Genomic DNA, 22,743 nt, shown 5'->3' on the forward strand with positions numbered 1-22,743 from the left:
CACCACAATTTGAATTTGACAGTGGTTCTTTGCGTGTGAAAATATATCAATCGAGTGGGTTGAGACCATTTCTGATTTAGTTTTGAGAAAAAAAAAGGAAAAAAAGAGTGAAGGGGGCTTTGACGGGCGGTGATGGAAAAGTTGATATACGACCAAATAATTGGGGTGGGATTTGAAAGTGCAGCAACCCATGAGGCCATTGCATAAAGAAAAAAATAAAGAACCAAAGCAATAGAAGACCAGCAACAAGATTTGGAAAAAGCAGTAATGGAAGCAAAGCAAAGAGCAATTTTTAATGGAGCAAAGAGAGGGAAAGGAATGGGAAGGAGAAATTGAACCTTTGAGAAAAATAGTGAATAAAGGTGAGAGTTTTTTTGGTATTTTTGATTGTGTTACAGTGGAGAAAAGAAGTTGCAGCGTCCACGGTGTCTAGCGTCCATGGTGTTAAACAAAGTCTAAATAGGTTTTATGACTTTTTTTTGGTTATTTTATGGTGGTTTAAGGTCTAATTTGAAAAAATAGGGTCTTTTTCTTATTTTTTAATTAAAAATTACAACTATTTCTTAATATAGACTATAATTTGTTTAAGAAATACACGTGTCATTAAATAATCTGCAAGATTGACGTGTCATCGCGAGTGTAACTCACACATGAAGCTTGTTGAACTCGAGTGTTCACGAGACATACCTGTGTTAAATAGAAGTGTCTGCCTAGTCATATGACAAGTTAAGGTGTTCAAATGATCGTTGAGGACAACTTAAAGGGGCACTTTATATATTTCACCAAAAATTAAGGCCCCGTAATGAAAGAAGTAAATATTGATATAACCCCATTTGTTTGGGACTAATAGTCTGTTTGGCCAAGTTTATTTTTGGTCAAAAGTGTTTTTTTTTTTGTCAAAAGCACTTTTGGCCTTAATTTGAGGTGTTTGGCCAAGCTTCTGGAAGGAAAAAAAGTGTTTTTGAGGAGAAGCAAACAAAAGTAGTTTCTCTCCAAAAGTACTTTTTTGAGAAGTACTTTTGAGAAAAATACACTTAGAAAGAGTTTTTTAAAATTTGGTCAAACACTAATTGCTGCTCAAAAGTACTTTTCAAATTAATTAGTCAAACACAAATTATTTCTCGCCAAAAATATTTTTGAGAAAAATATTTTGATTTTTACATCTTATTTTTACCAAACGGGCTATAAGACGTGTTGGTACCTTCTTTTATTTTCCCTGTCCTTGCCATCCCTTCTTCCCATACAAAGGATAAATAGAATCGAATCTTCATATATATTTCCGCCTAAAAACAAGACCAACTACCCCCGCCTCCGCCTCCCCCATACAAAAGAATATCTATACTAATATTTATAACCACACTACTATACATTTACACAAATTTTATACACAATCTCATTTTCTAATGGCAGAATCCGAATTGGAATTGAAGTCTCCACCAAACCCTAACTCCTTAATTGTATCAGCACCGCCCTCAACTCCACCGGAATCACCGCCGGCGACTGCCGGCAGCAGACCGATATGGCTCCGGCAACGGCCAAAGATAAGAGTAACTACTGAATTTGACAGCGACAGCTCTGTATTCTTCCACAGGATTTCATGCAAAGTGCTTGATAGTTTTGCGAAATTGAAGTTATCGTTTCAGAATAACGGTAAGGGAGAAATATCGGACCCGCAATTGGCGTTATCTACGAAATATTTGTCACTTCAGTATGACATTGAAGAGAAGAATGCTCTTGTTAATGCTTCATTTGGTGTGGCTCCTGGTTTGCAGTTTAAAGCTGCTCATGATGTAAAGGTGTGAACTTTATTTACAGCTTTATATTACTTCTTGTTGTGAGTACTAAGTAATTGTGTTCGTATTCTGATAGATATTAAGTTTTATGCAATGTAGAGTATGTACTTATTGGTATTCACACTATCAAGTCACTTATTAGGTAATTAGAGGTAATTTCTTGATAAGCGTTAATTGGTAGTATGATAAAAATGGTGACTAACCTTTTATGTCAGTGTTTAAACTGTTAGTGTATAGAACTTAAATCCATTTTGATATGGATTTTTGTTTTCAGTTTAATTTGTATACACCGATAGTGTAAGAAAAATTTTACACTATTAGGTCACCAAAAGATATCTACAGGTAACACTCCATAAAAAAAAGTAGAATTTGTAATCTCAAAAAATAGGGCAAGTCACCTTCTACAACAGGTATAAGTGACCTGATGGTGTAATATTGCTTTATGTAACACTTGTTGTAAGTACTGAGTAAGGGTGTTTGTATTTTGATATGGAATTTTGTATTGAGTTAAATTTTTACACTATCAGGTCATCCAAAAGATGTCTACATGTAACCCTCCATATCAAAAGTTTTGATATGAGAATTTATAATCTTGAAAATATGGCAGGTCACATGCTACAACATGTATATGTGACCTGCTAGTGTAAATATGCTTTACACCGTCGGTAGATATTAGTTAAACTCAAATCGTATTCAATGAAATTTGACCTTAATTTGGTTAAGTTTTATACTCCCTTCGTTCAAAAAGAATGATGGGTAGGTTTGGAGGGTTTCATTTTCTAATTTTCAGTGCAAATGGGATATGGGTTCTCATTATTTTTGAAAAGTAAGTTTACTGAAAAGGCACTATAGTCGTGATTTTATAATTAAAAATATTTGGGGAACTTTGGAAAATTGTAATCAAAGAGTACATTGCTTGACTTCCCAATCCTAAATAGTATCAATGCTCCTTAAATTATGGTTTGCACTTTATGCTTTGAACTTTACTGAACATTTGTTGCGGGTACGGTAAGGGTGTATATGAGCCTGCTTGGATAAGTTGAATTTAAGCAGCTTTAAGCATCAAGTGCTGAAAAGCACTTTTTATGTGCTGGAGCTGAATTTTTGAATAAGCAATTACATGTTTGATAAAAGTGTTAAAACTGAAAATAATTTGTGATATGTTTGATAAACACTTTTTCTGTCTTTTGACTGAAAAGGCCCTTAAAGCTGTTAGAACTAAACATAAGCTTATTGGTGCATTATTTTTGAATTTTAATTAATTCAAAAACTAATTAATTTGTGTATCAATTCACTTTAAGTTATAAATTGACTAGATAAGATTATCCTAATAAATATGAATTATATATTTAAAAGACAAATTCTAATTAATGATTTGAGTAAAATTTGTAAATAAAAAACTTACTTAGATAGTGTAAATAATTCATATAGAAATTACCCAAAAAGTAAATAAAGTGACAGATGTTTTATCATAAAAGAAATTTCAATGTTTAATTATTTTTCAAAATCAAAGAACCATGTAAAATGCTGCATTTGTGAAAAACCTGATTCGACGGGACTTGATTCTGCACCTTGCAAGTGGGAATCGATTCTGCATATAAAAAGAATTTTCTATTTCCATCGTAAAGAAATAGTACTCGTTTTGCAAAGAGAAGTATATGAAACTTGAATTGCACTTGTGAAAACAATACACTGCTATAATACCTACTTCCTAGCCTGCTTTAGTTTTCTTATGCTTTGGATTTTGAATATTGAGAGAAGTTTCAGAAAGCTGATGATGAAGCTATGGTTGAGAGGAACCGGCAACGAGAGAGTGAGGAAGGAAAAAAAATGTGTAAGGGCTTTTAAAATGGCAAGGGTAGTTTGGGGCTTATCAAAAAAATGTAACAGACAATATTGAAAATTACTTGGTCAATTCCCAGTGCTTTTAAGCAAAAATTATAAGTTGCGGTAGCCAACTTAGGGCTTTTGGCTTGTTTTGGCTTAAAAGAACTCGGCTCACAAGCACTTTTTAAGTTTTTCTAACACCAAAACAAGCCAAAAGGTGATTTAAGCAGAAGTTTTGTATTCAATGCACTATGCAGTTTAACCTTTATTTGACTAATTTTTGTTCTTTCTCTATTCCAAAACGAATGATAGTGTTCTGGTATCGGCAGATTTTTTTTTTTTGGTGTGTGTATCTGTCTTGTGTATATATATATAGTTATACACACACATACACATATATATCCCCACACATGTGATACTTCATTCTACAGTGTGTGTGTGTATACAATATATATATGTAGATTTCATCATCTATATTCAAAGTTCTAACTCCCTAGTCTCTTGTTTCCTTGTGTATTTGGATAGCGATTATCAATATTTTTGAAATTTATGATACAATGCAACGGTTCCAATTTCAGGTTAATTCTATATCAATTTCTTAATATTTTATAATTTACATATTTGAAACTTACCTAAAAAGTAATGTAAGTCATAATTTCTTATAATTAAATTATTTAGGAAATATTTCAGAAAAGAGTAGTAAAAGAAACATTGTTTAACTCCTTAAACAGTAATAGTCATATAAAATTGGATAGATAGAGTACATGTGTTTTGGCTTCTAGGTTTGTGTATGAATGCGAAGCGGGAGACTTGCCAAAATCCCCCGCTTGCACTACCATAGGACCTGTTGGCACCAACTCTGCATGGTCTCACCTATTCCTATTTCCTAGCTGGCACAAGCTTTGAACAGTCTAGAAACTGTGTCTATTGATCATCTTTTTTTTTTTTTTCTGTAACTCATTTTTAATTTGTTATTCATTTAACTTAAGGAACGATGATACAGGTACTGAAGGAACGGAAAATTATTTAGGGAAGTGACGTTGAAAAATAACTTAATGGATGGAAAATGGAGGAACTATCCCACTTTTCCATTGAAAAACTAATGCTTCCTTTGTTTTATATGTCATTCTTCAATTTTGGGATATTCCATAATATGACATCATTCCACTAATAATATTTTCTCTATGACTTTCACAACTTTCAAGAATTCAAATGCATTTAAATATTGAAATTTTAAAATCTGATCCGATGTGATGTTTTCTCTAAATAAAGTAACTTTCAACCATTACCTTAACATTTTCTTCTACTCTTACCAATTCAATATATAAGGTAAATTTACAACTTAAACTCCCATATCCGGTCGTACGCCATCACACTAAATGGTCGGAGGAGGTAGATAACTTGGCACTTATAGAGATGCACATGCTTTTTGTGCTCTCTTTTATGTGGGATCCTGTTGTGAAGCTTATGAAATTTGTGCTGAAGTTATGAGCAAGTTATTGTACACCAATATTGCACAATTATAATGGAACTCTAGTTTTTTAGAATTCATGTGGACTCTTTGAGTACTTTCTGATGTTGCTTCAGTCTCCATATTCCTATCTACTCCAGGATGTAATATGATTGTTTCTGTATACATGCTGTATGTGCACTATACGAATCTTACATTTCTTTTGGTCATACTACTAGTCACAACAAGGAGAACTGGCAATGGTAGCTGATCTGGCGGGTCCAGCTTACAAGTTTGAGTTGTCATCTGCTTATCCATCAATTGGCATGGTAAGACCGAATCTCTATGTACAGTATTTTATTTGGATTCGTGGTTATCTTTGAGAAAAGTGCTGTTTAAGATATTATCAACACACTGGCTTTATAGTATTGAATATGGTTCCTGGTTGACCTTTGAGAAGATTATAGGGAATGTAATATTGAACATACAGTACTTGCAGCTTCTTTTATAATACTTGTTAAGCATGTGTCCGAACATATGGATCGGCACTTCATTCACTGGTAGATTTTTTTTTTCAAGATTTCTATTATTGTTTTAGGTTTAACTACACCTAACAAGAGCTCCCTTTTCTTGTTCCTTTCGTCCACCCCACATCGCTAAGCTAAAGAAATTATATTATTCTTGGATGACAAACAACTAAATGAACGTTGATGTGTTAAAGAAGAAGAAAAAAAGAAAAGAATAAATTGGGAACAATTTCTGATGCTAGGTGTGCTAATTGTTGTGAGATTCTTATCATCTTCTGTTTCTCTGTTGTATCTTTTATGGCATGCTAAGGCTTTGTGCACAGGAAGTTTAATATGTCAGTTGCATACAAATTCTTGTGCTATACAAAAAATCTTACCTTCCTGCTGGGGCAGTGAGAAGAAAGCTTAGATTTTCGGGATGCAATTAGCATCTTGTGTCTGACAATTACTGTGGCATCTGAGGGGTGGCTCTATATACCTGTGCTTTGTTACACAGTATGTACTTTTTTCCCTTAATTCATTTTTTAATCATCCTGCTGCAGCCAAGAGCAACCGTCAAATTTCCTCTGGGTGAAGTTTCACTACAGGAGAAAGAAGAGGAGGAGGAGGAGGAGCAAGCAAAGAGAATACTGTCAGTCAATGGAATCCTCAAAGGCAATATCCTGAATGGAGTTTGTACTGCAAAATACAGCGATGAAACTTTGGATCTGAGATACTGCTATAAGGTAGTTTCTTTTCAATAACTATTCATATTGTTTTGACCCTAGTTTTACTGGATTGCAGATGTTTAGTCCTTTATTCTTTTCTTGAGTTCTTTCTTGGCTGTTAAGTGGCTGGTCACTGTTTTATATCATTTGGCATTTGACTGTACACCCCATGAAATGCGTGGTCTCTCTCTCTCTCTCTCTCTCTCTCTCTCTCTCTCTCTCTCTCTCTCTCTCTCTCTTGTTGATATATAAAGGGGGCCTATTGCCCTTGAAGGGAGTAGCACATGAAGCATATTTATTAGGCTGAACATGTGAAGTGAAGCAAGTTCAGTGAAACATTGTGTGACAAGGCTAAATTTGTCTTATGTTCCAGTGCGTGTGAAGGATTTGCTTCATATGGTTCACCTTAATGTTATATTGTATTGAGTAACAGATGGGTTTAATAGAAAGAAAAAGAAAAAAATGAAATAGATAATAGGGTGAAAAGAGAATTGTACTAGATGCCTAGAGCGGCAAAGCAATCCTTTGAATTCTCATTGCCATTTATCTGTTTTTCCCTTCTCATATGGATAAATCTGTGGTAGATATTAATAATATCTGAGATAACAATATTTTCCGCTCAAACTTATGCTGTGAATCACATCATCTTCTGGATCTGCTGTGGAGCTTGAACTTGAAAAATGTGCTCTGTGCATGGTATTGTGGAATTATTGATCCACTATTGCTTCATTTATGTATTGTCTGAAATTTTTTTCCATTTCGTTCTCTTTGAATAGGATTGCACATTCATTTCGATTCAGTTGGGTCCTCCTGTGCTTTCATGTGTCCGTATATCTGGAACTCACATCAAAAAATATTTTAGAACTTGCAGCATCTGATCCCATAATCCACGTGGTTAGGAATATTTATGTCTACATTTGGATCTGTATTTGGAGTTGACCATTCCTATCTTGCAGGATGAGCAAATGGCATTTATTCCAAGCATTTCCTTGCCTTCAAATGCAATGTCATTTGCCTTCAAGCGTCGATTTGGTCCTTCGGACAAGTTGAGGTGGAGCCTCTATCTTCATTTGACCTCCTTTTAACATAATGTTTCTGAGGTTCAATTTTTTTGATTTCTTATGCAAAAGCATATAATATGAGAAAATATCTAAGCTTCAGTCGACTGAGCTGCTTGAAGTTAGCATGTCATACGATATTATATGTCACTGTTTGATTAGAAATCATGTCTACCGGAAACAACCTCTCTACCTTCTCAAGGTGGGGGTAAGGTATGCGTACACACTACCCTTCTCAGACCCCACTTGTGGGATTACACTGGATTTTTTGTTGTTGTTTGATTAGAAATCATACAGTGATATCATGCTGCAGGAATTTTGTTACTGATTCTGTCATTTTCTAAATGTACCAAAAAGATGGGAACTGCTTGTATATATGGCCTGAACTATAGAGCTTCATCTGGAAATAATAATACGCTTTTTGTTAATATGGAAAATACTGATCCATGATACAAAATTACATATTTAGGTTCAATAGACTGAACTGCTTGAAGTTATGAATGTCATAGAATGTACTATATGTTAGATGTCACTCTTAATTTAGAAATCATACGGTGATATTATGATGCAGGAGTCTAGATACCTAATCTGTCATTTCCTAAATACACCCAAAAAGGTGGGAACTGCTTGTTATAAGGACTGATCTATAGAGCTTCATCTGGAAATAATAATATATTTTTTGTTAATATGGAAAATATTAATCCATGATTAAAAGTACTTTTCATGATTACAAATGCATATCCTTGAATATTGTAGCGGCTGTATTATGAAACTTGCACAGATGCAATATTTATTTGTATTTATTAATGTTTTTACTTTTAACTACAAGATTTCCAGCCATTTTTTGTGATTAAGTGGATGCTTCTCTATTGATATCTTTTGATCTGGGTTCAGCTACTGGTATAATTTGGACACGAACTACTGGAGCACAGTTTATAAGCACAATATTGGAAAAGACTTCAAGTTCAAAGCTGGTTATGATTCAGAAGTGCGACTTGGTTGGGCATCTCTATGGGTAAGTTATTGGTGCTTCCTTTCATGGCAAATAGGAACAAACTGCTTTTCAGCTTTGATTGTTATGCTACTTTAATTTGCTTAGTAGTTATCTTCAATTACTTAATTTTTTTCTCTGAGATCTCCAAGTATATTGATAGCTTCAATTACTTGTATGCCTTTTTAATTGAAGTAACTACTTCTTGCGTTTTTAAATAAGTATTTTTCTATGGCTAGAGGAGACGATTTAACTAAAGATAGAAACAATCAAAAGGAAGGTCTCTTTCTCTTTTATGCAAACAAACCCAATAGAAAATCTCTATTGGAACAAAGGTTTTTTTCTTTTTCAACAATAAGTCTATTGCAATGAGCAGCAGGGTTGAGAGCTTTCAAAGATTTTTATGCTAGGACGGTTTGCTAGCAAAGGCAATCTTCTAGTAGTGTTATTTTCGTTCGTGCTACATTACTGATATGAGCGCCCAATCTTGGTGATTGAACATTTTCTCTTGATTTACGTTGATAAAAACTGGACCATGATGACAGGAAGTAAGGAAAAGGAAACAGAAAGCGATTTTGACGATGTTGTGCACTAATTCTCATAGCCTAAAGACGGGCAGATCTAGCGTGCAGTATACGGGTTCCCAGGAACCCAGTAACTTTTACGTAGACCCTGTATTTTGTTAAAAAATTTATTAAATATCTATAAATATTTATTTGTGAACCCAGTTATTATTGTATATTAATTTGAAATTGCGACAGGAACCCATAAACTTAAAATCCTGGATCCGCCTCTGCCTAAAGATATCTATTAATCTTATGGGATTATATGGGAAATCGTGTGTTGTGCTAAATGCTTTTCCTGCTTGTGAAAAACAAAACTACTAAGTTATGATACATAATAATAGCATCTACTCCTGCCACATTTTTTTTGTTAGGCTGGCGAGGAAGCTGGAAAAGCGAAGACAGCTCCGTTGAAGATGAAAGTTCAATTTATGCTTCAAGTGCCTCAAGATGACATTACATCTTCATCTTTGATGTTCCGTGTGAAGAAGAGGTGGGATATATGATGATATAATACTAAGAATCCTCTGTTACCTTTGCTGTAATGAGATAGTAATTGTTTACCGTGGAAATATGGATGTTTCTTTAGCTGTCACAAATTCTGAGCCTTTCCTAGCAAGTGTTCTTTTTCTCTCTTTACAAAGCATGTAAAGCTTGAAAATATCTTTTAACTCAATCATGTTGCACTCAATAAACCTCCCATCTTTCAGCTGAATGAGAATGTCATGTTAAATTTTCTGCCATATTTTTCGCTAAACCAATATTGAACTTTATCTCACCAGCTACGGGAAAAATTTGAGCCCCGTGTTCTAGCTTCTGTGAGTTGGGCAATCTTAAAATGTTCAACAAGAAAGAGACTGGTTACTTTGGAATTATTTTTTTATAAATTGAATTCTCACAATCTGTTGTCTTTCGTCATACTTCAATTAGTGCATAACATTGTCGTCTAACATATTGATGAATTTGGACTATCAGACTAATATTCGTGATATTAACTTCTAAGATTGAGTAGGGTAGAAAAACATTTTGTTACTAATTTCTTTTCCGTAAGTTACGATTTTTCTTGTAAAAGTGAAGCCAATACCATCATAGGATGTGTTTGGTATGATTGGGATCCCCCAACTTAACCAAAGGTTTCAAATTCAATCCCCGAGAATGAAAAAACTTAATACGGATCAAATCTCCATTAAATGAATTGTAAATCTGAATTAGTCGGACAAGAAGAAAAAAAACAAAACCAAACACATAAGGAAATAAGATCCTGATACGGATCAAATCTCCATTAAATGAATTGTAAATCTGAGTTAGTCGGACAAGTGAATTCCAAATGCTAGATGATTATACCCTAAAAGAAAGAAGACAAAACAAAACCAAACACATAAGGAAATAAGATCCTGAAACTAAACCAGGGGCCTTTTATTGTCACAATAAATTTGAAGAAAGTCAAGTTTTCCCACTTGTCCGTTTAATAGGAAGAAAGTGAAATGAGGAGAACCAAATTGCAAAGCTCAGATACTTATAATTATTCACCAAGAACTCATCATAATTATGTACATGTTTAGCAAAATGTACAGACTTTAATAGCATCTTATACAACTTCCAAAGCCAAGATACTATAATTTAAGGCAAAATAACGGCAAAAAAAAAAAGGCAAAAAGGTTTTTTTTTTTTTTGTTGATAAGTAGAAAAGGCAGAAAGCACTCGACCAGTAGGATCTTTGATCGACATCCTTGCCCAGTAGTTATAAATAAAGTGTCAGATTTACATCATTATGTAAATCCACCGCTTCACTCCCAAGTGAATGAAATAATAGAATTGGCAAGACCTGATTCCTCAAAGGTTATGTTGTTATCATACTCCAAAAACTTCGATGCGCCTGGGATAGCTTGTGTGAATCGAAATGGCCTCGTCTCGGCTTCCTCAAGCTGAGTAGAACAGAAGGACCATAGCAGCTGAAAAGAAAAAAGACAAATAAGCCAGCTGCATTCCAACGACTCCAAATAATCATACAGGCAAAAGAATGTTGTGCCATTATCAGGTGAAGTTCACTTTTCTTTATGTAGATAACATTAAATCTAACAAAGAAGTTGTATCAAAGTGAGCTAAGGAGAGTTGACTTCTCTTAATGGAAGTATCTTATGCATTATTATTTAAGGAGAATTTATAACTCTATATGCCAAGAGCATTTTCATATCAAAGGGGAGAAGTTGACATGTTAACCTACAAGACTGGATTCTGGAAGATTACGTCAGAATAAACCACAACTCAAGCTTGAGACGCATCAACTCTATAGAACAGAAAAATGAAATAAAGCTTTACCTTAATTGAGTCAGATCGTAAGAAATTCCTTTGAAGCCTGCGACCATCAGGAAAGCGAATTGCAACTCTGCAGAGGAGGGCCCTGTCGCCCTTGGGTTCTTCAGGTAAAGGAGGATAAGAAGGCTTCTTTATCAAGTGCTTCTCTTCTCCATCATTATTGGCTTCATTAGTTTCTTTAGAGGCAACTGCACCAGGATCTTCTATGCCTTCCATAGAGGCTGCCAATGCTCGTTGTAGTTCTTCGTCCTCTTCTCCAATTTCATCTGCACATAACAAAGCCTTATAAATGAGGTTCAATCTGTATTTGGTAGGTCATCTGACTCAGTATGTTTACTATTTTCTTTTCTACTTTTCATTGGGTGGAGGTGACGTTGAGACATGCTCAATATTGTAGTTGGTCAAAATGGAGACGTGTTTGGCTAAGGTGGACCGCAGGCGCAACTCATTGCACGATAAGTTTTAAATCAAGATGAAAGAGATAGAGACTTTGAAAACTGCTGTGATCTGTGTTTTGAGGCCACATTATGAATCTGGAGTGTCACCTCACTGAAGAGTTTCATTTGGCCTCTATAATATACAGCTCTTGCAAAAACACCAAAACCTTTTTCTTTGTCTACCCCCCCCCTCTCCCCAGGTAGTGTCAAAAAGCAGAGAGACTAAACAGCATTAAAAACATTAAACTTACTCTGAGGTAAAAGCATTAAAAACATTAAACTTACTCTGAGGTTGAGGTTGACGAGGTGGTGCCTGAGGAGTTTCTCTTGGTCGTTTATGAGAAAGATTAACATGATATTCTGAGGGGCTAGCATCCATGAAAGATATGAGATCCTGCATAGCACACGATATATCAGTTCCCTTCAGTTATAATAGATGTTGTAAACACAAAAAGTTACTCAAGTCCTACAAGTTATGTAGGCAAACTTAACAAGGTAAAGGAACAACAACAAACCTCTAGCAAAGTTTCTGGCTGAACCATTCCACGCCAAGAACGCATCTTCTGACCTGTTATAGGATCAAGTACCAATACGACAGGCATAGAATCTAACTTGTAGTAAGTGCAAACTTTGCTGCCCTCCTCAGTATCATCATACACCTGCATGTAAACAAGCAAAAAAGAACAGTGAGTGAAACACAAAAGAGATTCTAAGAGTTTTTAACCACTCTTGACTCGGACCCCAAAAAAAAAAAAAAAGGAAAAACACAGAAGTCACCAAGCAACTCCTTTCAGAATCATGCAGCCAATAAAACGATAGAGTAATTTAGTCCCTCTGGGACATCCAGTAAAATGATAGTAATTTAGTAACCCCTCCACAAAATCACCCCGAAATAGAACAAAGGAGACAGCCTGCTTTATCCTTTCTGTTATTTTTACATTTTCCACATAGTACTCTGGTTCCCCCATCAGCTCTTTCAAGTATGAATCCAAGATTGTGACAAAATTCTATCAGCCAGATGTGCAGCATGGATATATTAATTGAAACTTTGTCCTCTGAATGAATAAGTTCATAGGTTCTTTACTCCATTTAGTCGATCAAGACAAAGTTACTCATACTAATAACTATTTTCAAGTTCTCTAAAAAACTCCGACTCTTCGATCTTACCATGTAGGCTAGTCCATTAAGGTTTAACTTGGAAAGCAGACTAACATCAACTTATATACCCATTGGTGGTCTTCTTTCTAACTGCTAGCTTACGACATCAAAGTTGTCACAGATGTATTTGGGATTGTGCCATCTAATTACAACCATTCACGCAGGCACCTTCAGAAGTATAAGGACTGCATGCCATGTGTTCCTTTGAGTGAGTGCAGAACCATATTTTTTCCTTGCTTTCTTTCCCTGTCCAAGCTCAAGGCTAAAGAAGCTCACGTATTTCAAACTTAGAATGGACAGACAAAACCTGGCACTTTGGTCAGTCACATTGGCATTACGTGTAAAAGTAGCCATATAGTCTCTTATTCTTCTTCTTTCTTTCAAGACCAGAAGATTCAATTCAAGTCGTCTAAAATGACAACAAACAGAGCCAAATTTCTACCAGATTTCAGCACAAGTAATTCTAACAAATTTAGTGACCTCTGGAGGATATATCTAGCAAATAAACTAGTTACACATAATGGCAACATTGTCAAAAGGTCAGCGTCATGTGTAGAGAACCATAACTGGTAAAGAGCCAATGAAACAAGTCCTTGATTAATATAAACAAATAAAAGTTGAGACACACAGGTAAACTGCATGCAACTCTGACTATAGAACTAGTTTAAAAGAAAGAAAAAAGTAGCACCAACCTGCCAGAAGATGAAGTTGCTTTTGATAGTCTGAGCAACAGCCTCATTAGCCCAAGTGTCTCGGTTAAGCTTCAAAAGCAGGTTCACAAAAGTGAGTCGAGAACATAACAAGGAAAAGACATATTGTGTCAGCTTCTATGTCCCCAATATATTTAGTTAAAGGGGGAGATGTGAAGAGACATACCATATGTGAGCTGAATTCTCGCGTGGATTGCATATTCACCAAGAGCCATTTGTTCTGCGCTCTAGCAGCATCTTTCGCCTGCAATTACAGATTATTCAGGGAAACAGTATCCACCAAGGAAGACAGCAACATAGGTTATGTACTCCAGTTAGTAAAAGCATCACAATGAAGTACGATCCAAGTAACTGGGTTAAAAGGTGACAAGCAACCATAGATCACAAGATTTTGCTTTTTTCCACAGTTTAGAACAACCAGCTTGATAGGCATAAAACCAATGGGTTAAGAATCAACTCAATACACTAAACTAGTATTAGGCCTCCAGAACATTAATAGAGATTGCTATTCAACTCACTTGTCCTTTTAAAAGGAACAAATTATCCCATTTCATAGATCCGAGCAGTATCCTACTTTCTCTATTTTTGAAGCTTCAAAATATCCCCATTCGTACAGATAGTAGGCAGCTGTTTGTGGACACACTTTTTTTTTTGTAAGACTTCCTACATTATTATCTATAGTATATGGGTTGTGTTTTTCGTTTTTTTTTTTTTGGTTGATAAAGAAAGGTTTATGGTTGTGTTTTTCGTTATTAATGCAAATACTCTTTACCCAACCAAAAAACAGAATAAAAGAAAGGCACCCACTGATCCATGATATCACTAGTAAAAGAATATGGCAACTAGGATAAGACAAAAAGTAAATAAGCAATGGTAGAAGCAAATACAATAAGAAGAAGAAAAGTTTACGTCTAACATCAACGAAAAACCAAATCCAACAAAATTCAATTTACTTTGTTAACCCTCTACTTAATCAAAGGAACACAAGTATAAGGTTTATGGTTGTGTTTTTCGTTATTATTGCAAATACTCTTTACTCAACCAAAAAACAGAATAAAAGAAAGGCACCCATTGACCCATGATATCACTAGTAAAAGAATATGGCAACAAGGATAAGACAAAAAGTAAGTAAGCAGTGGTAGAAGCAAATACAATAAGAAGAAGAAAAGTTTACGTCTAACATCAACGAAAAACCAAATCCAACAAAATTCAATTTACTTTGTTAACCCTCTACTTAATCAAAGGAACACAGGTAACCAAACATCATCATAAGTTGTGAAGGGAATAACTTTTTGTTACTTAGTTTTGACTTTTTGAAATGCCACAAAATAATAAGGTTCTTTGGTTAACATATAAATTTGCAACCTCTCTACTCACTAGTTGCCAGAACACAGACTGCATAAATTTTAAAAGTATTATCAAGAAAAATCCTCGCAAGAGCAACAAGAGCGAGGTAAATCACCACAGAAAACAAATAAAGTACTTAGTGAAGCAAGAAACTGAGCAACAAATCTTTCCGGTAAGGTCCATTTACCTTCTCAAAAGGCCCATGGTACATCAAGGCAAAAGGAGGACGATACAAAGAAGCAAGATTGTCTTGAGCAGCATCTGCTGTAGAAATAGAACGTTTCTCTGCCTCCCAAACTCCAGGACGCTTCATTTCCTCCTCAAAATTGCGGAAGGGAACTACTAATCGAGGTTCACGTGATGAACCTCCCACTCCTGATGAACTAAAGAACAACACAAGAAAATCAATTCAACAAAATAAGGGTACAAATGAAAGGGGGAAAACATCCTTTAGAAGAAAATTAGAAAATGAAAATGGCAAAATAGTACAGATTAGCTATGCACACAATCGCTAGTATTCTTTGTCAAGACAGTCAATTAGCAAGTTTTGATATCTAAGTGCATATACATCATGCATTCGCACTCCAGATACTGCAAAAAATGGAAAGAAAGAGCTGTACCATTTGTGAAAAAGGAAGATAGTTGAGTTGTTTGCACTGAGAGAACAATGAATACAGTTCATAGTACAACTTGGCTGCATCACAACAATAATAATGAAAAGAGAAAGACATGAAGAGGAAGAAGAGGACCACAGTAGGTCTAAATTTATGAGTAGCATCAATTATTCTGAGTGCTAGATATCTATTATAATGAGGAAACACATTTTCGCCTGGATATATTTTTATGAGAAACTCTATGATGCCTCACATAAGACAGGAATTTATAACAATTCTTGTGCAACACAACAAGCAGAGAAGTAAAATCCTGAACTAATGCAACCAGCCTGATACTGATTGTAATTTTGACTAATTCTATTATGCAAATGCATCTTATTTCCATATGTAGAATAACAATAATTTGAGCTTTTCCTTTTGATGTGAATGATTTATGCTTCTCCTACGTTGGAAAGCCCCAGGTTACCCTAAAATCTCCAAGTTTGTTGTGGCTGACGAGTGTTGGAATGTACAGTGAAGACACAATTTCTGGAAGAAACCATATCCCCTAACCCCAAAAAGTTGAGTGGAGATCCAAAATATTTTTTGAGGAGTGGAGATCCAAAATATTAAAGCCAGAAACAATAAAGGGAGGAAGATTGCTCTATCAAACCTAGAGAATTGGTGTGACGGGAAAAATATGAAGAAAAAGAGTAATTCTAAGACAGAATAACAAAGACTTTGTCTGGATTCAATTTACTTATTTTTGTTTATAATAAGAAAACATTTTTAATTATTATGCTTAACAATTTCCAAAATCAAACTTTTTGTAAACTGCAGTTTTCCCATAAGCATTTTTAAACTTTACACTTAAATTGAACATAACAAAAAGTACAACTTAACCAAACACTATTTCTCTTCTTCCTCTCTTACTCCCTTTTGAATCTAAAATGTAAGCATGTGCCTGAGGACCCTGATCCTGGTAGACTTTTATGCGGACTAGGAGCATTGAAAGGAAACTGTTTTGAATCAAGTAATTGCTAATTACAGCTTCTTACTCTTCAATGCTTAGCCAAATAACATTAGGCGCTGAAGTGAATTTCAGTCCTTAGTGGTGGCGAGCATTTTTGGGTTCACCAACGAATCCGACATAAAACAATAAAAGAGGTCTTCAGGTTTTTTTTTTTTTGGATAAGGACAAAAAGAAGAGGAAGAATCTAGTCTAAGATTGACGAGGATGAACAAGTCCCTTGCTTCAACCCAAACATAGAAAAATTGAAAAACAAACAAAATATTGATCAATTTGCCCAGGCACTAAGAAAGAGCATTTTTTATGAGAGAGAAATTCATCTACAGCCAACCTTAGGACCAACTACAGCCTTCGAAACTCGGGGATAATGAGCATGCCATCTACCCTTCTCCGCTTACACCAGGCTTAGTTCGCATGACACAGGGCTTGAACCTGTGACCTAAGGGCTAAGTCACACGTCCTTCAACCTTTGCCACTTGAACTAAGCCTTGGGGGCACCTTAAAAAAGAGCATCTTGCTCCTACAGTGAGGATAAACGTTTTCTCCAGTGGACGTATACTGACTTTACAGCTTCCTAAAACTTCATATCTTCATATTTTCTAGCACATGGAATTAAAAGTGGTAGTTGCTAGCACATAAAATGACCGTGCCAACTCCAATAAAAACATGAGAATGAAATAGAATGAGCAAACAACATAAACAAAAGGCTCACATATAGACAATTGAGTAGATTTAGAAGCATGAGAAGTGGAATAGCATACCCATATAGTACAGCATTGTCATAAAGAACTTCCCTTTTTACAGGTAAAGGTGGTCGTATATCATCTCCATCGCCTTGTCCCCAGCTGTTGTCTGCCAAGTCCTTCACAGCTCCACTGGAACAAACACAAGAATTGCAAAAAGATAGAGAAAGTAATTAAAAACTAAAAAGGACAAAAGAATAACTAAAATAGAAAGATCACAGGGTGTATCTATATAAAAAAATACCTCAAGCTCGGATCACCAAGAAGTGCATCATTTCCCAATTCTGGAGAATTAAAAGATGCAGCAGCCCCAGCCTCATTTCCGATGTAGAAAAGCTGAATTGCTTCGTCAAGCTTCCAGCTTGTTGCCTGCGCACAAAGAATATTTACAATCTCCACCTTATAGTAACTAGGCACTAAAAATTACCAAAAAGCAGAAAAATCATCAATTCCGATTGACCACAAATAAATGTTCTGCATATGCCCCTGATGAAAACAAGATGCAACAAGAGCCAACAAAATAGCCAAATCAAGCAAACTACAATGCCATCAATAGCAATAAAACCCTCTACCTACTCGGCGTTTCATTATCTGCTTACTTTTCCACCCATTGACTCATCTTATTACCAATACATGAAATAAATGTCTCTTATACCCCAACAACTAAAAGATCCAAAACTAAGTTGTCACCAAAGCTTGAGGAAATTAATTTGACTGTGATACAGAATCAGAAGGTACAACTGAATGGAAGAGCTCATTTGATAGAACCGGTAAGCAAATTTACCAGATCTAATATACAAGTCTCATCCATCTATTTTCTGTCCTAAAAGTTGTAGATGCTTTGCCAAAAAAAAAAAAAGGAAACCCCTAAATTCATTTAACTTCCACAAGATTGACAGGATCTTATATTTTAGTAATAACAAGATAAAGGTAGGACGTAATACCGGGCATACATCATAACATAAAATCTAGGCCCCAAAGGTGCTAATTCTTCTATTTTCCGTAACGATGATGTCCAGCCAAGGCCGTGTGCACCTCGACCTACATACATCCTTCGACTAGTACATGCCCAAAAGCTGCTAACTTTATCCATCGATTGCTATTATAAATGGAAGGATCATTAAATTATTATTCCAAATCTCAAATCTGTATATACACAACCCATTAACATTGTTCATTAACAAGTTCTACGAGCCTAAAGCCACAATCTAATCCAAAAATAAAAACATACCTTACGGAACACATCATATACTTACAGGTCAAGAACGAAAATAAAGCAATTTGCAGTCCAATTTTAAGCTAATCTTTTGTGCCGTAAATCTATCATGGAGTCACTCCTGAGCCATTAACAGCAAACATTCTTCTCTACAAAGCTCGAATATTTTTCCTATTTTTTATATTTTTATCTTGTTTATGATGGTGGTGTCCAAGCCAAGTCGGTTTATCTCGACTATTTCATGAGATACTTGATACTCCCACCACCATAGGTACAGCGTGACTCTGCCCGCCAAGGTTTAGGTATATGCAAAGAAATCACTTGGTGTTTTTGCCTTCGCTAGGAATTGAACCTAAGAACTCATGGTTTACCTGTCACTTTATTATCCGCTAGGCCACACCCTTCCGTGCAAAGCTCAAACCTTTTTTCTTTCTTTTAATAAGTAAATAAATTCTTCATCATAAAGCTTGGATCTTTAATATATATGATTTAATTAAAATCACCGAGAACATAAATTAAAGCTCAAAAAATATTAATTTTAACTCAACACGATAATGTTGGGCAAAAAAAAGATTATTTTTATATACTAGTAGAAAAAAGTTTGATACTAACATATATTTATGCTAGGGCACTACTCTCTTTAACTCGAACTACACCATATGCGAGATAGGCGAGACTTAAATCATGGATCTACTACTACTGTACATAAAGTAAAACACATACATTATAATATTAAAAAAGGTATGTTTAGAACCTGAAGGAACTGACGGGCAGTATCGGCGGTTTGACCGACGGCGATTTCAAGGAAAGACGAAACTAACATCTGCTGGTCCGTCGCAGACCTTACGCCGTCCATTGCTTCTCTCCCTTCAATTTTCGTGCTGTTAAGTTTTAGAAAGAGAAAAAGGAAAACCTAACTTTGATGAATTTTGTAGATTTCTTCTGCAACCGATTGAGTATCTATGAAGAAGGTGAGGAGGTGGGATTTTTTTATTTTTTTTTTTGTTGGGGAGGGGGGGAGGGGGGTGATATATGAGTCTGTTCGTTCCTTCTTCGGCTCGGAAAAGAAATTATTATTATCATGTTTAAATTTACGTATACCTACACAGAATTTGTTCTAATTACAGAAAACTCCCTTGTAATTTTTTTTTCCATCCATTCTAAGAGCCCGTTTGGACATAAGAAATTTTTTCCTCTTTTTTCGAAAAATATTTATTTTTTTTTCAAAATCAGTATTTGTTTATAAAATTTTTAATTTTCAATTGAAGATACATTTTGAAATTTTTCGAAAATTTGAAAAAATCCAAAAAGCTATATTTCAAAATTTTCACTCGGATTACTCATAAAATTTCAAAAACAACCCAAAATTATATCCATGTCCAAACATAACTCTAATTTAAATACCATTTTCGCTTGAAATTTTTTTTCACTTTCTTTGAAATTTTACCATTCTTATGTCCAAACGCCCACTAAATTTGTAGGAGCATTGTTATCCATGTCAGCACAATTTTAAATATGAATATATTTTAAACAGGGGTAAAATATCAAACAGAAGTGTAAAAAATAGAAAAATGGAAGTCGGGGGCCGGTATTAAATTTGATATATATACTAGTGTCAATTTTGGTATTCAATTTCAACCTAAAATATTGTTTGTAGATATAACTTTTGTTTTTTCATTTTCAATTTTCACTCACGTTGGTTTATTACCAAAAAAATTAAATATGAAAGTTTTGGAACACAGAGGTTGAGATGGTTCGGGCATGTTAAGAGCAGAATCATAGAAACTCCTAGTTAGAAGGTGCGAGAAGTTAGCCTTGATGGGTATCACAAGGGGTAGGGATAGGCCTAAGAAGTCTTGGGGAGAGGTGATTAAACGGGACATGACGCAGTTAGAGCTGACTGAAGACATGACCCTTGACAGGAGGGTATATAGGTCGAAGATTATAGAAAATTAGTAGGTAGTCGAGCGTTTTCCTTTGTCTTACTCAGTTCACTAGCTTTGGCTTTAGTGTGATATCCTTTATTCATAGATTGTTATTATTACTTAGAATTTAACTGCTTTTTGGGCTTCGGTCTTATTTTTATCTTGTTGTTGTTCCTACTTATTGCCATTACTCCCTCTTTTATCCTTTCTCCAGCCGAGGGTCTATCGAAAACATCCTTTCTACTCTCCCAAAATAGAGATAAAGTTGCATACATCTTACCCTCATCAGACCTCACTTGTGGGAAATCATTTGGTATGTTATTATTGTGACGATCCGGCCAGCCGTCTCATAAGTTACCGCTCTGTTTTCCCCTATTTTAGCTTCTTTACGCTTCGTTATCCGTATTTTATTTGATCATATTGATTAGTTCGAGTTCGGAGAGGATTTGGTAAGAAATGAGACACTTAGTCTCTTTTAAGAAGGCTTAAGTTGGAAAAGTCAACCAGATGTTGACTTATGTATTAGAAGACTTGGAAGTGAGTTCTGATGGTTCGGTTAGCTTCGAGAGGTGATTTGTGACTTAGGAGCGCGATCGGAATGGGTTTTGGAGTTGTAGAGAAGATTTAGGCTTAAATTGGCGAAGTTGATATTTTGGCGGTTTCGGTTGATAGGTGAGATTTTGATATAGGGGTCGGAATGGAATTCTTAGAGTGACAGTAGCTTCGTTGTGTCATTTGGGATGTGTGTGCAAAATTTTAGGTCATTCAGACGAGATTTGATAGACTTTTTGATCGAAAGCATAATTTAAGAGTTCTTGGAGTTCTTAGGCTTGAATAATAACAACAACAACAACAACAACAACAACAACCCAGGATAATCCCACTTGTGGGGTCTGGGGAGGATAATAGGTACGCAGACCTTACCCCTACCCCGAGGGGCAGAGAGGCTGTTTCCAGGAGACCCTCGGCACAAGAAAGCGACAAGAGACGATATATTAGTACTATCCATAGATTCATAATAAAATAACATAAAATAAAATAAAATAACATACCATAACATAAAATAAAAATAACAACAGTATAAGAAATATAGGAAGTACGAAAAAGATGGAAGATATAATAATATACAGCAGATAAAGCCCTACATCAGTAATTGACCAGTAGCATCCTAAGACTAACTCCTAACTGGCTAGTCTCACTTTAGTGCGCTGTAGAAATACTCACACCTTCCCTCTAGCCTACAACCTTAATGCTCGACCTCCACAATTCCCTGTCAAGGGCCATGTCCTCAGTAATCCTAAGTCGCGTCATATCCTGCCTGATCACCTCTCCCCAATATTTCTTAGGTCTCCCTCTACCTCTCCTCGTGCCCACCACAGCCAGTCGTTCACACCTCCTCACCGGTGCCTCAGTGCTCCTCCTCTGAATGTTCCCGAACCATCTGAGTCTTGCTTCCCGCATCTTGTCCTCCATGGGGGCCACACTCACCTTCTCTCGAATATATTCATTCTTAATCTTATCCATCCTTGTATGCCCGCACATCCACCTCAACATCCTTATCTCTGCTACTTTCATCTTCTAGATGTGTGAGTTTTTAACCGGCCAATACTCGGTCCCATACAACATGGCAGACCTAACCACTGCTTTATAAAACTTACCTTTTAGTAACGTTGGCACTTTTTTGTCGCACAGGACTCCCGATGCTAACCTCCACTTCATCCACCCCACCCCTATACGGTGTGTGACATCCTCGCGATCTCCTCGATCCCTTGAATAACTGACCCAAGGTACTTGAAACTACTCCTCTTAGGGATGACTCGAGAGTCAAGCTCACTTCCACTCCCGCTTCCATCGGTTCAGCCCCAAATTTGCACTCGAGGTATTCCGTCTTCGTCCTGCTCAACCTGAAGCCTTTAGACTCAAGGGTCTGTCTCCAAACCTCTAGCCTCTCGTTGACACCGCCTCGTGTCTCATCGATTAGAACTACGTCATCAGCAAATAGCATGCACCATGGCACATCTCCTTGAATATGATGAGTTAGTGCATCCATCACCAGGGCAAATAGGAAAGGGCTGAACGCAGATCCTTGGTGTAACCCCGTAATAACCGGAAAATGCTCGGAGTCGCCTTCTACTGTCCTAACCCGAGTCTTAGATCCATCATACATGTCTTTAATCACCCTAATGTAGGCTGCCGAGACCCCTTTAACCTCTAAGCAGCTCCATAAGACCTCCCTAGGAACCCTGTCATACGCTTTCTCTAGATCAATAAACACTATATGGAGATCCTTCTTCTTATCCCTGTATTGTTCCACCATCATCCTCATAAGGTGGATAGCTTCTGTGGTAGATC

General features: G+C 35.9%; 2 protein-coding genes across 2 annotated transcripts; one reads left to right on the forward strand and one right to left on the reverse strand.

Moving 5' to 3' along the window:
- The first annotated feature begins 1,216 nt into the window (after positions 1 to 1,216).
- On the forward strand, positions 1,217 to 9,659 carry LOC104225684 (outer envelope pore protein 37, chloroplastic). The gene is made up of 6 exons (XM_009777535.2): positions 1,217 to 1,796; positions 5,310 to 5,399; positions 6,140 to 6,322; positions 7,261 to 7,355; positions 8,257 to 8,377; positions 9,291 to 9,659. Exons 1-6 carry the CDS (start codon positions 1,404 to 1,406, stop codon positions 9,420 to 9,422), a joined length of 1,014 nt encoding a protein of 337 aa, XP_009775837.1. The 5' UTR covers positions 1,217 to 1,403; the 3' UTR covers positions 9,423 to 9,659.
- Positions 9,660 to 10,415: 756 nt separating this feature from the next.
- On the reverse strand, positions 10,416 to 19,521 carry LOC104225683 (plant UBX domain-containing protein 7). Its single transcript, XM_009777534.2, has 10 exons — positions 19,221 to 19,521; positions 17,495 to 17,619; positions 17,269 to 17,382; positions 15,072 to 15,267; positions 13,704 to 13,781; positions 13,520 to 13,588; positions 12,185 to 12,328; positions 11,955 to 12,063; positions 11,236 to 11,498; positions 10,416 to 10,868 (listed from the first exon to the last, which is right to left on the reverse strand). The coding sequence occupies exons 1-10, from the start codon at positions 19,320 to 19,322 to the stop codon at positions 10,704 to 10,706; spliced, it is 1,365 nt and encodes a 454-aa protein (XP_009775836.1). The 5' UTR covers positions 19,323 to 19,521; the 3' UTR covers positions 10,416 to 10,703.
- Between the last annotated feature and the right edge of the window lie 3,222 nt (positions 19,522 to 22,743).

The sequence above is a fragment of the Nicotiana sylvestris genome, chromosome 4, assembly GCF_000393655.2.
Source record: "Nicotiana sylvestris chromosome 4, ASM39365v2, whole genome shotgun sequence".
In the NCBI taxonomy this organism is placed as follows: Eukaryota; Viridiplantae; Streptophyta; class Magnoliopsida; order Solanales; family Solanaceae; genus Nicotiana; species Nicotiana sylvestris.